General features: G+C 38.8%; 1 protein-coding gene across 1 annotated transcript in view; it reads right to left on the reverse strand.

The window, feature by feature from the left end:
• Positions 1–1,260: 1,260 nt before the first annotated feature.
• Positions 1,261–17,148, reverse strand: part of ASCC3 (activating signal cointegrator 1 complex subunit 3) — a 241,478-nt gene continuing 225,590 nt past the window's right edge. Inside the window, exons 38-42 of the mRNA XM_026038316.1 lie at positions 9,236–9,387; positions 8,559–8,709; positions 3,126–3,332; positions 1,904–2,079; positions 1,261–1,796 (exon numbers count right to left, since the gene is read on the reverse strand). Coding sequence (XP_025894101.1) covers positions 1,649–1,796; positions 1,904–2,079; positions 3,126–3,332; positions 8,559–8,709; positions 9,236–9,387 — 834 coding nt within the window. The 3' untranslated portion in view covers positions 1,261–1,648. The remainder of the gene's footprint in view (positions 1,797–1,903; positions 2,080–3,125; positions 3,333–8,558; positions 8,710–9,235; positions 9,388–17,148) is intronic.

Raw genomic sequence — 17,148 nt, forward strand, 5'->3', positions numbered from 1 at the left:
TGTAACACTTGTCACTTTTGAGTACTAGCTCAGCATCTTGAATCCTCTTAAGGCTGAGATGTGGACAGCCCGCAGGATATGTAGATCTAGGTAAACAATGTAATTGTGTCTCCTATCAGATTCATGTCTTGCAGGGGGAGTTTCTTTACCGTAGTAACTTTAATCACCAAGTAAGCTGGGCATCTCTTGGATGCTCCGTATCAGCTGGCAGAACTGCTGCTTGCTCATCTTGCTGCCCATTGTAAAAACCCATTCTTTGGAGTCCAACTCTCCCTTACGTAGAGAATTGTTAGAATTTAGTTTTGTGGTGAGCCCGGGAAATGGCCACTCAATTGGATATGCCTGAGCAGCTGAGTAAGCCTTATCCCTCCAAATGTAGGAAAACAAGGAATATAAATGTTAATATATAAAGGGTTACTTTTCATTTTTATATATTGCACAGTTTCTTACACTGGGAATATATTGCGCTATTTGGAATATCTTTATAGTCATACTTAATGTGTATATCACAGGATGCCAGAAAGGTTGAGGTTCAAAGAGACCTCTAGAGATCATCTAGTCCAATCTTCCTGCTCCAGCAGGGACATTCAGAGCATGGGGCACAGAGTGCCATCCAGGCGGGTTTGGAAGGTCTCTGGTGAAGGAGACTCCACAGCCTCCCTGGGCAGCCTGTTCCAGGGCTCTGTCATCCTCACGGTGAAGAAGTTCTTTCTTACATGCAGATGGAACTTCCTGTGTTGCAGCTTGTATCCATTGCCCCGGCCACTCCACCCAGCTTGGTGTCATCTGCAGACTTGCTCAGGGTGCACTCCATGCCCTCGTCCAGGTCATTGATGAACAAATTGAAGAGCACCGGGCCCAGTACTGACCCCTGGGGACACCACTGGCCACAGGCCTCCAACTGGACTTGGCCCCATTTATCACCACCCTCTGAGCTCTGCCATCCAGCCAGCTCTCAATCCACCCCACTGTTCACTCATCTAACTCACATCTACAATTAATATATACATATATAATAATATATACACACATATAATTACTACAAATGGTCATTTAAAAAAAAATACCTTCAAAATGCGGTATGCTTAAGAAAAAAATTTATTACTATTCATATGATATATTTTACATTGAAAAATCTAATGCAAACATTTGAATGGACGTACTTTTATTAAACACGAAATAAAACACTTTCATCAATATTTTATTCAGTTCTTACACTGAAATTTCCATTTTCCCTATAAATTAGGTTGACTATTTAAACTACATTGATACATAGACTACAGAAAAATTTTCAGAATGAAGATTTATATAGCCCTATATTTGCACAAGGTAAAGTATTCTTTAGTTTATTATTTTGTTTTGTCAAAATTCAATTATGACAACTCTATTTGGAGTAAAACAGATCAATATGAATTCTGGAGATTTTACAAAGATGAAACAATAAAAGACAAAACTTTATAAAGGAATAAGGCCACTGTGGCTAACTCTGTGCTACCAGAGTTGATACAGTAGTCGCTTTTAATTTCCTTAGGTGTCTTGAGGTTAGAAGTTGGTTCCACTAAGGCAAGCACATTTTTCTTCCAGATTTCCAGAAAGACTAAATATCAGTTGCAGGACCAGTTCTTTTAAAGGGACTGTTCAGATCACCTTACTTCACAGACAGGTGACTCATTGCATCTGACACATCTGTTGTGACTTGTGCTGAAGTACTGGCTGGGATAATATTCAAATAAATGTCATATTGTTGGTCCATGCCAAGGTAACTGTCACTCATGATATACAATGTGTAGATGCACCTGAAACATTAAGAAATAAATTAAAAAAAAGTATTAGTTTGGAAATTAAGTCTTAGCTATTGAAAAGAAAAATCATAAAGAAAACTTAATTTAAAAATTTAACTTACTTTCCAGAAGTTTCTGGAGTGTAAAAAGCAACTGAAACAGTATTGCGATTTCTGACATATCCAATTCTTTTCAGGGCAATGAGTTCTTTTTTGTCGATTTCTCCCAATATGAGGAACCAGCCTTCGTCTTTAACTTTGGGGAATCGAGGAGCTGCTGCTTTACTGTCTTGCTTTCCCTGTTAGGAAAAAGAAGCAATTCACTTTAACGTGGAATCACATTTTCACGGTACCATTTTTCCTTGACTGAAGAAAGCTAGAAAAAAAAACATTATCACAAATATTTGCATAACACTAGAATTTAATCAAATCCAACCTAAAATATCTGTCATTTCTTTCCAAACAAAGAATTTAAAAAAATGGAGTCCACAGAAAATAAGACAATATAAGATTCCACTTACTTTCTAAGCTAATAAAAATTGAATGGATTTTTTTTTTTATTTCATCTGCTATATTCCAAATGCTAGAAGGGTTAATCGTCTCTTGTGTATCTCTTTAAACGATACTGAAACAACATTGTTTGAGATTATCATAAAGACAACAAGTCACAGCCCTTTGAAACCTGTGCAGGTAGTGGCATTTCTGCCTTGGAACACAAAAATGCTTGCAGGCGCAATTAAGAAACCAGCCCAAGGAGGGGCAGACATTCCAGGGTGGAAGAGCTCTTTGGAGAAGTCTGATATGTAAAATAGGAGAAGTGCATGTGCAGTGAAGGACTGAGGATCTGTTATGAATGGAAACATTTTTTTAGGCACAGGACTGGTATGCATCTTGGAGGTACAGTGGGAATATAATAGGAAAAAATGGGAATATAGCAGGCAATCATAAACTTGATTGGGGAAGCAGGATATGTAGGACTGCTAGTGGTTAGTGTGGGGTTAGGAGATGTTCAAACACGTCTAACACGACTCTGAATTTCTCACCTCTACTGTCTCTGGTTTTACTACTCAAGCAAGAGTCTTCATAAAAACAGAGAAAGATTTCTTCCATTTGCTTGAACTGGTCTAGGATTTTACCTTCAGAATCTATTTGCTGTACTGCACTGTTGTAACTTAAAAAAAAAATCTGTTCATTATGGATACAGAAAAGGCTTTGAAAGTGTTTGTAATTTGCACAGTTCTTAGCAGCGCCATAAGAAGTGCTACACTGTATAAAACCTTATTGATAATGTAAATGGATTTCTGAAATTTTGTGCACACAGGAAGGAAATGATAAATATATCTACCTGATACCCCATCTGGCTTCTCTGCAGGTTTATCTGGAGCACATACTCTTGATCAGCATGTAACTTGATCCACTTTTTGTCATCTCGCATGTCTGTTGGTAAAGAAGGAACAGGCACTTCATTCTGCGCCTCAACTGGGTCATCCCAACAGCCTTTGATGCTCAAGCTAATGTTCAGAATTGGCAAACGGGACAAGAAATTCCAAGCCTGCAGAAAAAATAGACCACTGTGAATTACAAGACAGTCCATACAGTTCAGACCATTGTCATTATAATCAAAATAACTCAGTGTGTGCAGTCTACATATTTGTTATATACTAAGACTAGTTATATATAGTTAGTATACTAAGAATATTACTTATTAAAATCTAATATTTAATAGTTCAGTGCTTAGAATCATAAGCATAAAATGTTTTAACCTCTTGCACTCCTTTTTTTCTAAGTAAGAAAACAAGTATGAAACCCCTGAAGTACATTATACATGACCCACTCAGATTACCGCTGTCTGAACACATGAAAAATTTCCTACTGCTCCCGATTAAAGTATTTTTTTCCTGTAAGCCACTTAAAAACTAGTATAATTAAGTTTTAAATTAAACTTCCTTAGCATAATCCATGAAGAACAAGTCACTGCAGTGCTAATTAGCAATGGGCAAACCTCGGAGAGTTCAGAGGATCAGTTCAGATAATTAAGCAAAAGTTCAGAAGCTTATCCAAAGTTATCTGTACTTTTTTAAGGTTTTCCTGCATTCATCTTCATGAACCTCCTTGCTGCAGCCCTTATGAGGCTTCCCAAGTCTCTTAAGTTTTGTCATGACTGCATCAGTCCCTCAACTTTATCTCTCATTTTTCCACAGTGAACTGTTGCTAGAGTTGTACAGTTTGTGTACATGACACTCTCTTCAATCTCATGCGTAGCAATTGATAAGGCATCCTAAAAATACTGCTCTGTCCTTCATTTTGGTCTCCATCAGACAAGGAGAAGCAGTTCTGAGGTGCTGTGACAAAGCTGGGGGGAGTCATGTAGGCTGTCATTTAGTGCAAAGAAAATGGGCTTATGCCCTCGGTGCAATTTGTTAGGAAGAGGAAAGAGAGGCTTTGCTGGGAATGGAGTGAGTGATTTGGGGCCTCATTTTGAGTGAAAAAGAAAGATGAAACAGGCACCGGGAGAAAAGCAAATGAAAAGACAACAACCCTCTGCCCTTCCCTTCCTCCTCAAAACAACCATCGCCTACATTTTCAAACAACACTTACAAAAAGACAGAGGGCGGGAAGGAGCCTAACGAAAGAAGAATATTGCTGTTGGTAAAAAGCCAACCGATGTCAAAATGAGCCCTTCTGGGACTGGAGAAGGTACACACAGTCACATGGGCAATACTGGCAGAGAATGGAAATGTTTTACCTGGAAAAATGGGGTATATCTGTTTATTTTTCATGCATCAGTTTGGCCACCTTGTGCTTTTAAATAAACACATTTTCATGTAGACTGTGCTCGGTGCTACAGTCCTGGTGACACCACTGCCATGATTCACCCCGGCGAGGGCGGCGCGCGGCCTCCGTGTCCCTCACTGCGCAGGCCGCGCCCAGGCCGCCCCGCGCTCCGGGACCCTCCTTCCCTCGCCATCCCTTGTGCCCTGGCTCTGCCGTATGGCGCTGCGCGGCTGGATGGATCAGCTTCCTAGGCATTTTGGTGACAGCAGCAACTCGGATCACTGAAAGCTAACAGTGAAAATATTGGCTAATCTTGTGAGCCCTCCGACTAAGTGTGAGCCTTCAGTGCCACCCAACGCAGGGGTCCTGCTTCCTCCTCCCCTGTGGCACCAGGATTCCTGTAGCCATTTGGCCACCAGCCACTTCACTTTGTCTGCCAGTGACAAAGTCAAAACGATCCCTCTCCCCTCGTCCTGGCTTCCTGCTTGCCCCATCCATGGCATTTGTGCCGCCGGGCAAATAACAGCATGCAGAAGGAGAGTAGAATTGCTCATTTTGGGCAGACTTATGCTGGATTAAAATACCGGGATTGCTGTAGCCTAGATGAGAAAAAATGAGTTAGGTGAAAACTAATCTCTCTTTCCCCATCTCAGTTTGGTGCATGAGCAGCGGTGCCTGTTCAGTGGAGAAGGTGTCAGGGCCAGCTGTGGGTGCACATGGAATGGCGTGGAAAACAGGAGCCACTGGTGAATTGCACTAATGCACTTAATAGTGCTCTAGCTAAGGAAGGACAAGGAAAAGATAAATAGCGACAAAAAAGGTAGAACACCGGGGGAAAAATTATCCCCCTTTCCAACTCAGCTCAAAGAGAAAAAGGAAAAACAAAGCAGCGCCATGAAGAAGGAGAAAAAGCACTACACATCCTTAACTCATGGCTGCCAGGATTTCACAACATTTAATGCACAAACAATACTAAAGTTACCTCCAGCAGATCATACTGGCTGAGACAACTTGAGTACCTGCACCTTAACTGACAAACCATTTTTTGACTAACAACTTCTACGATAAAACCTACCATAGGACCTTTACAGAGAGTGAGGTTCCCGCTGCATTAGGGCAGGACAACTCCACAGTCCTCAGAATCATCCTGACCGACCCATACAAACCTGGACATCACCCGCTGTTTGGTCCTGATTACACCATACAACCTCAACATATTTTATCTGTCAGAAACTCTCAGGATGTAATACAGTTTCTACAGTGCTAACAAAACAAAGCGGCTCTGGATAACTTTCTGATCGGGTAAGAAGGTAGTTGGAATTGCTGTTAATTCTCCAGGCCTTGTACTTGTTTTTGACAAGTACAGATTAAATAAGTTAAAAGTGCTTGACTATTGATAAAACATTGCCATTAGGCTGTCTCAATATTATAAATATCAGCTTAGTACTTTAAAAGATACCTAAGTAACTTAGACACTGAAAAAAAATACCAACTCAGAATTAATCACTGATATAGAAATGAAGCTGCAGCCAAAAACCTGAGATCGAATCTAAGTAGTTTCAGTATTCAAGCCCACTGACTTTTAATAAGGCTCAGGACTGTAACTAACATTTGGAAAATTAAAGCCAGGCTCCCACGTCACTTAAGGTTTTTTTAATCAATTTTACTGTTTTTTTTTTTTTGCTGTATAGGATTACATATGCATATATTTCCTCTTTCTGAATGCATAAACACACCCACATGTGCATGCACATATACACAATGCAGATATTTACCCACAAAACCCAAAGATTCAAATCAATCACATGAGAAATTCTTCATGAACCTTTGAAAACATCATTAGCATTTTTGCCAATAATCTCTCTCCCCAGGACTTAGCCTAATATTCCAAATCCATGAGCAGCTTCAAGAGTTGCTATTTAAAAATTAATTACCAATCTGCTTAAAAGATATCTTCTTCTTTCTAAATGTGAAATTTCTTCCCTTTTCCTGTACTCTCCAAACATATATAAAGCTCAAACTTTAGCAAATTCATGTTAGGAACAGATTTGAAATATAGGGAAAATATACTGTGAGTTAGAAGTGAAAGTTTCATACTGTTATAAAAAGAATATTTTAGGCATTTTGCTGACACACTTATCACTTCATTCTGATTCTGCCCTGGTCCGGTTCCAGGATAGCATGCTTAAAGACTGCAATCTTAGTATAAGCTGTTCTTATAAACAATATATCATAAATATATATATTTTATTGATCTTTTTTTTCTCTTGGTTGCCCCCCACCTCCATGCAGCTGTACATTTAAAGCTTTGCATGTCAAAGCATTCACTAAGCAGCCTCAATATAATTTTTAATCCTGTGCAAGGTATTACAAATTTTGTTTTAGCAAAAAAAGTGCTGTAAAGAATTTAATGTTAGTAACAAAGGCTTCACATAGCAGTGCACAATACAGTCATGGCTTTGCTCTACATAAGTAAAAAGGCCATTCTGAATTCATGGAAATGAAACTTGCTCCTTATATGATGCCACAGAATTATGCTTTTACCTCCTATATGCATCTGTATTTACAAACACGGATATATAGAGATACACAGCCTCTCGCAGAGTGTACATACACACTACATACACACCAGCTATTTTTGAAGAAACTGCTAAGACATTTCAATACCAGCCAAACATATTTATCTGAGGATTAATCTTCATCTATTGAATCAGACGAGAACACTGCCATGCATACAATTATTTAATTAGCAGCCAAATCCTCTGCCAGTCAGCAGCCGTTCCAGGCATACTGATGGGGCAGTAGATGCAAATCGCACAGTAGTACTGCTTTTTCTCATTACTACTGCAATTAGCACTTAAATTGATGCTTTAAACATACTAATTTCTGGAATAATTCAGGATTTGTATGTTACCTGGGATCGCCTCACTGCAGAGACGACACCAGATTGCTACGCAAATTGAAGCACTTTTGAGCCAAATAACCATCATCATATCAGACAGAGCCAATTTACATTTGCTTTTAAAGATAACAGAATGGCAATTTATGCAAATAAATTAAGTAAGTTTACTTCTGAGTTCTCCCTGAACTAATTATAACAATGTTCTAATTTTTTATCATATCTAAAAGTTGGACTGAAATCAATGTGTATCATGTTAGAAATATAGTCTTAACGCAAGTCATGTTTTGATGTCAATACTTTTTCTTAATTCAAAATTTTGATGGTAATTTACTTACAAACGCAGATGTTTTCCATAGATGTTTAAGTATTTTTGCTTTTGTATGCATACCAGTAAAAGGTTTAACTGCAGCTGAACAGTCAAATACAAGACATTGCTGTCATGTCAAATTGTCGAATAAAAATATCTGAACTATTAGCTGTGAAGTTTTCTTTGTTCATACATTTCTTTTAAATCAATAATCTTAGGGTGTAATGAATACCATGGGATATAGTTATCCTTTGCTGGGAACTGCTGGAAGCTGAAAATAAGACTCCAGTAGCCTCAATATTTTAAAGTATTTTTTTTCTTCCCTCCGTAACTGTGAAAATTTAATCTGCTTTTTCTGCTTCAATCACCAAATGAGTGCTGGATCTTTTACCAAGAGTGTTCCCAGAAACTACAGTGTTTGAAGGACCACCTCAGAGACCAGCTACAGTGGCACTTGCCATGCATGTATTCCCACTGCAGAGCTGACCATGAAACGGAGGATAAGTATCAGTGGATTGAATGACCTAGACGAGCATGTGAAAGCAAAAAGATTTGGTAATATTGGCTATGGACTCTACTCTGTTACTGGTTAATAGAGAATAAGAGAAAATAATGTTTAGAAAGTAGGCAGGGAAGGACCTCTGCAAGCCTAGTTGTACCCTGAAATTAGAGCAATGAATGTATTGCCTTTTATACAGAATATCATGTGATATTGGCCAAAGGGAAGTGTTTCTTTTCCCTGCCACTCTTCCCTTCCGATCATACTCGTAATGAATGCTGATTGAAAATCCTACCTGCGCAATGTGTGCTGCTTGCAATTCACTGTCCACAACGGAAGCAAAAACGTTCTCTTTTCCTTCACAGGCTGCCATGAGCTCAGGCAGACACTCGATCGGGCCCTGGTAGCCTCCCGGCGTGCTCTTCCTCCTTCCTTGGCTCCACTTCCTGATACACACAGCAAGACACAGGCCCAGTGAGAGAGAGGGAGGCTGAGCGAGAGCAAACATTTGTTTTCAGTTGTTTTGGTGGTAAAACTTGATCCTGGCTTCTGTTATTAAATGCCTGTCACTTCTTTCTGGGTAGTGTTAATTATTGCATCATCTCGACACTCGCATAGCCTGACATTATCTGTGATATTAACATGGGTACTGGCGTATTTTTAATGTGAATTCAAATAAAGTTCTAATTAAAATACAGAGTTGCATTCGTTAGAATTTGGAACCTTTCCAGTCATCTCTTGTTCAGTTGTCTGGAATCACAGTTTTCAAAATACTCTGTGGGGCTAAGCAATCAATGAAAATTGAAAACAGAAACAAGACCCCCATTTGGGAAAGGATCGCTGTGAAAGAATGAGTTTTGCTTCTGTTACATTAATGAACATCCTTGGGCACAACAGTGACATTCAATCAGGATCAGCAATCAGAGGTGTAATGAAACTGCAAACCTGCAAATGCGTGGAAGAGTTACATACCTAAAAAGATAAAGGTGTTGCACTTCTATATTGGGCAAAGTAAGCAGGGAGGAATCATGTATCCATCTGCCCTGAACCACCATCTGTATCAGATTGGTTATATTCAGAGCAGTCACCAGCCATCCATGGTGCGCGGCAACATCCAGCATTGCCTAATCAAAGAAGACATATATACATATACATATACATTAAAAAAAAAAAAAGAGACAGAAAGCAAGTATAAGTGTATACCAGGTTCATGTAAGTAATTACACTTACTGCATGTTTAACGTGTTGAAATTTCTAGGCATATAGCATCAGAATTTCCTCCTACTGATGTCAGGAGGCACCTTTTAAATTAATATTGGAGAAAGGACATCAAAACCTTGACCATCACCAACTCTTACCCTTGAACGGGCAACTTGTTGCATGTCTTTTGGGGGGGGTGGTAGCATATGGTCAAATCTTGCCCTTAAAAATAACCTCTCTTTTGCAGAAATGCAACAAAGAAGGAAAGAAATAAATGACAAAGTTTACTGTAAAGGAAGAAGTTCCAGTTACTTGCAGTGTTTTTCCAAAAATTAAGAATGATGATATGTTTACAGGTGTTCTAAAGTAAATGTTGATGTCATTTAACAATAGCAGCTAATACCACTCTTACTTTAATCTAAGCTCTACAAGCTCAAAAATATTTTGAATGAGACTAGATAGAAAACTAAAATTTAGTATAATAAACATTTATGAGGTTTTCTTCAACACTGACACCTAACTGAAAATCTTAGAGAGACCACAAAATAGCTAATAGTCAGGGATCAGGAAATTCAGCCGGGGTGAGTCAGATCAGTCAGAAATAAGCTGGATTTCACTCTTTGCATCAGAAACGGTTGCATCTGAGAACAAGGTAAATTTGACTGTCTCTCTTTTGGCATCTCTATTCTGATCTGAAAAGGGTTCCCAAAGAAGATAAAATACTCCCCCAAACCAAATGATCATTCCAACTTCCATTCTTTGAGTTCCATCTCTACTTCTACTTAGTAGGTTTTCTATAAAATAATATAATAAAAGGTGCAACAGAAGTATTAATATCATAAAGAGGAATTGAATCTGCAAAAATTATAATTTGTGCATTGTGAGTCCTGGTGATATAGAAAAAAAAACGTGTCCGGACTTCCTAAAGACTTTTCTTAAATTCTATGTGGCTAATCTGAAAAAGAATTTTAAGATTTTTTCCAAAAGAGAAAGCATCAAACACGAATCTCGGTTTTAATGTACTTATATAGTAAATACAGTTATTTGAATAAGCAGTATATTTTTCACCCTGTCTACAGCACATCAAAACAATTATTATGATTTATTAGGGCATTTCAGCTGGCGAAGAAAATTATGCTACAGTATGTTAATTCTCCTGCTAATTTTCTTGTTTCACACTATCACAATCACAATGAAGTGAGGGTCTTCACATTAGCGTTCTAATTCAGCTAAAGGTTCATATTTAAAATGGATTTACAGGGAGGAAATTTGGGGTTTCTTTTTTTTTTTTTTCTTTTTCTTTTTCTTTTTTTTTTTTTTTTAAGAAAGCAAGAAGACAGCTTGATATTGTGAAGTTTCCGTATTTCTTTAGATACCGTATTTTCTTCTTGATACTGGGAGACTTGTAGTTCAGTTTTAGGGCTAGGCTTAAAATTTTTCTGTTTTCTTTTTTTTCTGCCCCAAGACAAATAACACTTTTTGCTACTTCTTTAGATAGCATACACATGCAATAATTTTAATTTATTTTCGAGCCACTAATCTAATGATGAGAAGCTGTCTATATAAGTCTTTACGTTTAATCAAATGTTTTACAGACAAACAAAAGGCAGCATTTACTTAAGGCAAACTAAACAGTGAAATCTTCTTTAAACAAAGGAGTTGTTTACACACGCTGAGTTATTTCAATTAAATTACACTGATTCTGGAGAAATGCTGAGTTTAAAGACACAAGTTAGTTTCAGTCATGGTCAGTCACACAATTTATTTTAGGAGTTTACAATGCAATTTCAACAGGTTTTATTCCTGATGAGGGTGATAAGATGGTGACACCTAGAAAAATATTTAAAATGTTATCTTGAATTACACAAATGTTGTCTCATTTTTAATGCAATGTAAATAAAGTGCCTTTCAGCTAATAATGTTCTAAATTTAACATTTAACTCTGCTTTCTTTTTTGAGGAAACCCTAACACTCTTGAACACAGTAAGGACATCTCTAGTTACCCTAGAAAGAGCACATCACAGGACAACATTAATAGCTTTCTTACTGGTACAATTATAGTTACCCAACAGAAAATAAAATGATGTTAGAAATCACATTTGAATCTACAGCACAAGCTGTAGATTCATGTGTTGTTTCACATGATTTTTAATCAGATAAAGGAGGAATTGTTTGCAGCATTTACCACAGTGAAGTCTGTCCCTTATGCTTACAGTGTGAGTCATTCTTTCCCAAGTTTTTATACATATGGAAGCTTGTACCCATGATACAATCAATATCTTTCTGAGTATGCTGCTCTGACAAGTACTGCTGTTCTCTCCTCTGATATCTAATTCTTACGTTTTGCTTTCTGCTATTCTGTCCTGGCCTGAAACACGATTTTCCTCAATCAAGAAACTGTTGTAACTAATATACATTAATAACATTGTGTGCAAAGTTATCTTGTCTGTTCTAAAACAGTATCTTCTGAAAAACAGCAAGAACGTAGTAAGCTGTACGTTGCTAGTATGCATAACTGGTGGTATGTCCATAACCTACCTCTGAGGATATGTGTGTGTGTCTATTTTTTAAATCTATTTATTTCCCCCATTTTAACAGAAGGTTGGAAAAGCAGAAAAGGAAGAGAGAAGATGTAAGAGAAAGGTAAGTCTAAAATAAGCTATACACCCAAATTAACTGGAGGATCCTTTCACATAGAAAATCTCATAGAAATTGATAGAGGCGTACAGACAGACGTCCCGTAGGGAGCACGGAAAGCTTCTGTGTGTGAGACTCTGTGCTCCACATTGTTATAATGAACCCACATGGCAAATCCTCTTTTCCTTCTTGTTTTCTGCTTCTTCACCCATAGAATTTATTCACAGCATCTCTATCTGGATGTGAAATCCAAGACAGTGACATTGTGAAGAAGTCAGAACAATGGCAACGTTGACTTGTTTCAGTGGCTCCCTTGGAAACCTGCACACTTTTCATTTTGAACTAAGGGTAAAACACACAGATGCTTGATATTCAGATCCTGAAATTTCTCTAAATACTTGGAGTAACAAATTTGGTCATTTCAGTTTCTCCAAATTAGCTTCACAAAATGTAGCAACAAAAGATAACTATTTTTATGTTATTTGATAAATAATATTTATTCTCTTCAGTTTCATAACACTTTCCATTATGGTTCATTAATTTTTTTTTAGTAAGATTGCCTTTTCTACTTGTTATTTTTAATCACAAACCTGTTTTACAGATAATTATTGTTTTGTAACTTTAACTCTTTTTTGGCAAACCAATAATCTCTAAATAGGCTGTGGCTGATACGACTGGAACAAGCAGCTATCAACCATAGCAGAACTAAGGGGAAAGCGCTGACAACACTCACCAAGTGACTCTGTGCAACAATGAGGGGTCGGTATCAGGTATGGGCATACGTTAATGATCAAAATTAAATGTCAAAACGTTTGGATTGAGATCTCACTTTTGCTATTTCTTATGTTACCTGAGTGTTCATTTTTACAAATCTCGCAGTATCTATTTTTGAGTCTTCATCAATGCATTGTCAAGAGCAGTAAGTTCCTATGGATAAGTATTAAACTCTTTAAGCTTATCAGGAAATACCTTTCTGGCCTAACACAACCTGAAATTTTCCACCAGTCTGTCTCTTTTTAACAGAAAATAAATACCTTGGAATTTGAATGCTGCTATATATTTCCCTGTGCTGAGGGAAAGTGAAGATGGAAGCAGGATATGGGAAAAATGAGTGTGGGACATGGAAGAAAAGTCCTAGCAAAATATTGCTTCTCTCTGCTGCTTCTAATCACTCTGAATATGTCTCCAAATTAACACATACTGAATTGTTATACAGTGAAACCCCAATTAGGAGATTGATTCAGCAACAAAAATATCATGACTGTAAAATCTTTCAAGTTAAAAATATTTTGGGATATTTTAGCACTGCTTTTGGTACTACTTTGACATTCTTCACTTGAAAGATGGATATGCTGGATCATTCGTGTATAACTGGGTAGGCTGCAGAGGAACGGAAACTGTGCAATTAGTGGAATTTCTGATGCACTCCAATGATTTAAATAGTTTTATTCCTTCAAGATAGGGTATCAAAATGTTAAAATGAAACAACTTGCATTTTGTGAACACAGACTGCATCCTGTTTGGAGGAATTTCTTATTCTATCTGAAGTTACCTTATAATGCAATTCTGAACACACTGAACACTACTTAGTATGAGTCAGTGCCAATATTGTGTCTAAGCTATATTTAAGGAAAAAGATTGGCAACGAAGCTAAACTAAAATCTGCCCTGGATACAGAGGCTGGCTAAGGAAACTACGGTAACATAAGGAGTGCCACTGTGGCTGTGAATCAGCTCTGTCATTACTGAGCCAAGAGTGATGCCTACAGTGATGCCATTGGTGGTAATTACTTGGTGGCTGGAGGTGCAGAAGGGCTCAGAGTGGGTTACAGCGCTCATGTTTCTTTGCTTTTTAAAGGAGTATTTGAGTATCAGAGCTTGACAGAATAGGGCACTTTGCTGAGCTCCTCTGTACAGGACACTGAGGGTTTGTGCACCAATGTGCACAGCCCTCTCTGTAGCACCAGCTTTTGCTCGGTGTAGAATAAATCCAATACATTCTGAGCCAGACAAATATAACTCTTGCTCTGCAGTCATGTTTTGAGGAAGGAAATGGATATTGAAAAGGAATAAAATATCAGACGAAAATACTTCAATCATTTGGATATTGCAAAGTTAAGGCTGGCTGTTTATTATACCTATTTGTCCACTCAAAATATTGTATAATATTTCAATGTCACCTAATGAAAACATCCCCATCCTCACTTTTACCTCTATCCTAATGCAAGTTCTGTTGTCTAGAACTAGACTTCAGTCACATGTATGAGTTTAGATCCACAGATCTATTAACATTTTTCAACTGTGCCTAGTTACAGCTGCTTAGGGCCACACCAGGGTTTACATGACATGCATTTATACATAATAATATGAAAAATGTTTCAATTTTACCAATTTTCTTGAAAACTACTAATACAGAATAATCTTTTTTTGCACATGTTTCAAACCCAAGAGACATGCCAATACGTAATATTATATTACGATCCACATGTGACTTGAGATCATAATAGGAGGAAAATATTTTTCCAGATGTTAAAGCATGCCATGTACTATAAGTTTCGCGTTTTTATATAAATCATGATTACAACGCTTCAATTATATACCCCAGAAACAACAACTGAAGACCCTACAGGTTGGAATTTATTTGAAGGGGCCTTAGAGAGGGTGTCTCTAAGTGCAGGTGTCTCCCGGGCGGATTCTGATGCCGACCTTCCTGGCGGCTCCCACCCCTGCACTCATCCCCCTGCCACCGCAGCAACGCTATGAGTGGGAGCAGAACCAGGGAAGGGACAAATCACCGCCTGCATTTACTGGAGGGCAACCCGTGGGCTCTTTTTAATAGCGTTACAGAGAGAAAAGCAGCCATGAAACATGGTATTAGCAGTTTGAACATGACAGGACCTAACCCAGTATATTCAGAACTTGTGTCCCAATGTCCAGTTTATTTTCAAATTGGAGGTAGTTTATAAACTATTTATTCTCTATCCTGCTAATGTACTATAAATAGATTTTTTTGAGAAGATTCTCCTAGCAACAAATCAGTTTCTTGATCAGATCTTAAAGACGGCAGTTCTTACAGATTCAAATCTTATACAGATCTGCCAAGTCCAAGCAAAAATGTACGATATCTGTCTCATGCTAAATCTGCCCTTTTTTAAAGGCTGAAGTCAGTTTCAAAGGAGTAATATAGTATTTTGTCAACAATTAAATTTTTTGAGTGCATTCACAAGAATCCTTTTCAACAGCAACAGTTATTCTCAGCAACTTTCTCCTGAACTTTTAGCCTCACAAGGTTAGCATTCAGGAAGCTCAGCTGCTGTCTAACAAACTTAATTAATCAAAAAGTCATTTCCGAGCTGTAACTATGAGTAAAAGTGCTTCAAGTGTGCTAGCAAGCCTACAAGTTAATCAAAATGCTAATGCAGTACAAATTAAAGTTGTGATTAACATTTCACAGTAGCTGCTTAAGTGAATTGATCACACAAATGGGTTAAGCATTACTCATTTCCTCCAGCCCCAACTGGGAAAAGGTTTGTCATAGGTGGGGGAGGGCTTATATATATAAGCAGCACCAAGCCATCATTAAACTGTCACCAAGATGCTTCCATGCAACAGTTTACAAATTATCCCAGGCCAAAACTCCAACAGAAAGCTGCAAAACAAAAGCCACAGTAAGCAGTTTCACACCAGCGTTTCTGACACCCAGGTACTTTCACGGCAAAGCTCTGCAGTGCTGTTTATGATTTATAAATGAGCATCACTGGCCAGCATACATGCTGTGAGAAGTTTTCTGGCTGGTCTGTGATTTCCACCCTCCTGATGTGGAGGAGCAGGACTGCAAAGCCGAGGGCAGCCTGCAGAGAGGCGAGATCAGACCCCGCTGCTCTCCCTGCACCACCACGCGCTACGGGAGGCCCTCGAGCAGTGGCTAAGGAGACCCGGCCCCCGCTCCTCACTCGCAGCTCCACAGTCTGAATTTCTTCCTCTTGCTCAGTAAATCTCCCCATTTCTTTCAAGGCACCAACTAAAATATAGCGATTAGTCCTTTCCCTGGGCACTTCTGCCCACATCTTACACAACTTCAGCATTGGTCGTTTGCGTAACTCCATTTTCTAGCAAGCAATTCTTGCTGGAATACCTGCAATAACAAATCAGGGCGCAGGGACACTTAGGAGCTTAGCTTAGGATCTTTGGCAACTTCTCCATTCTCACAGGTAAGAAAACAATTGATCCCAGGAATAAGGTTCCAAACGCAAACAGCTGTGGTGGCCGTTACGAAGGGAGGAGGTTTAAGGAAGTTTGGGACATTTCAAAGCTGGGGCTCTTCCCTTCCGTGCACGTGTGGGACCGCAGCTCCAGCATCGCTGCTGTTGGCGACGGGACTGATAGAGCTGGGGAGCCCTATCAGGGAAGCAGCTTTTGCCTGAGGAGCAGCACATACAGCTCCCACTACGAGCCAGGGCAGCCTGCAACGTAACAAAGAGCGTTGCACGCACAAGCTAGTTCTCAGAAGGCAGCTGAATTGGGCAGAGTATTAGTGCAATATTTGAAGGCTCTAAAAATGTACGGCAGAGATGACTCTACTGATCAGAACTGCAGCAAAAGCTGCAATTTAAACAATCAGAAAGAACTTACTGAAGCTGCTTCTGAATGTGCTGCTATGCACATCATTGTCCAGCCAAGGAAAGGCTGTGCTTAAGCCAAGCAGCTTTTTATTTCATCTCCAAGTTAGATTCTCCAAAGGAATAATAAGATCAGGAAAGTCAGGGCATTGCAGTGACAGAATTAGCAAGTCCTCATTTCAGGCATGTGCACATTTCCCTTGCAAAGGATACTTTATTCTGCCATACAGAGCCTGACTTCCTGCCCATCTTCTCGCAATGCACAGGTACCCCACTGAGATGTATTTAACACATCCATAGGTAAACACTCCTCAGAGGTTAAGGCTGAGCTCCATGGCAGCTCTGCTCCTGGCAATATTAAAATATTTTATCAACGATTATACTACAAGTGGAGGCTTGTGGCCAATCCCAGTGCAAAGCCCGCAACTGT

The sequence above is a fragment of the Nothoprocta perdicaria genome, unplaced genomic scaffold, assembly GCF_003342845.1.
Source record: "Nothoprocta perdicaria isolate Ctin4 unplaced genomic scaffold, notPer1 scaffold_207, whole genome shotgun sequence".
NCBI classification, from domain to species: domain Eukaryota; kingdom Metazoa; phylum Chordata; class Aves; order Tinamiformes; family Tinamidae; genus Nothoprocta; species Nothoprocta perdicaria.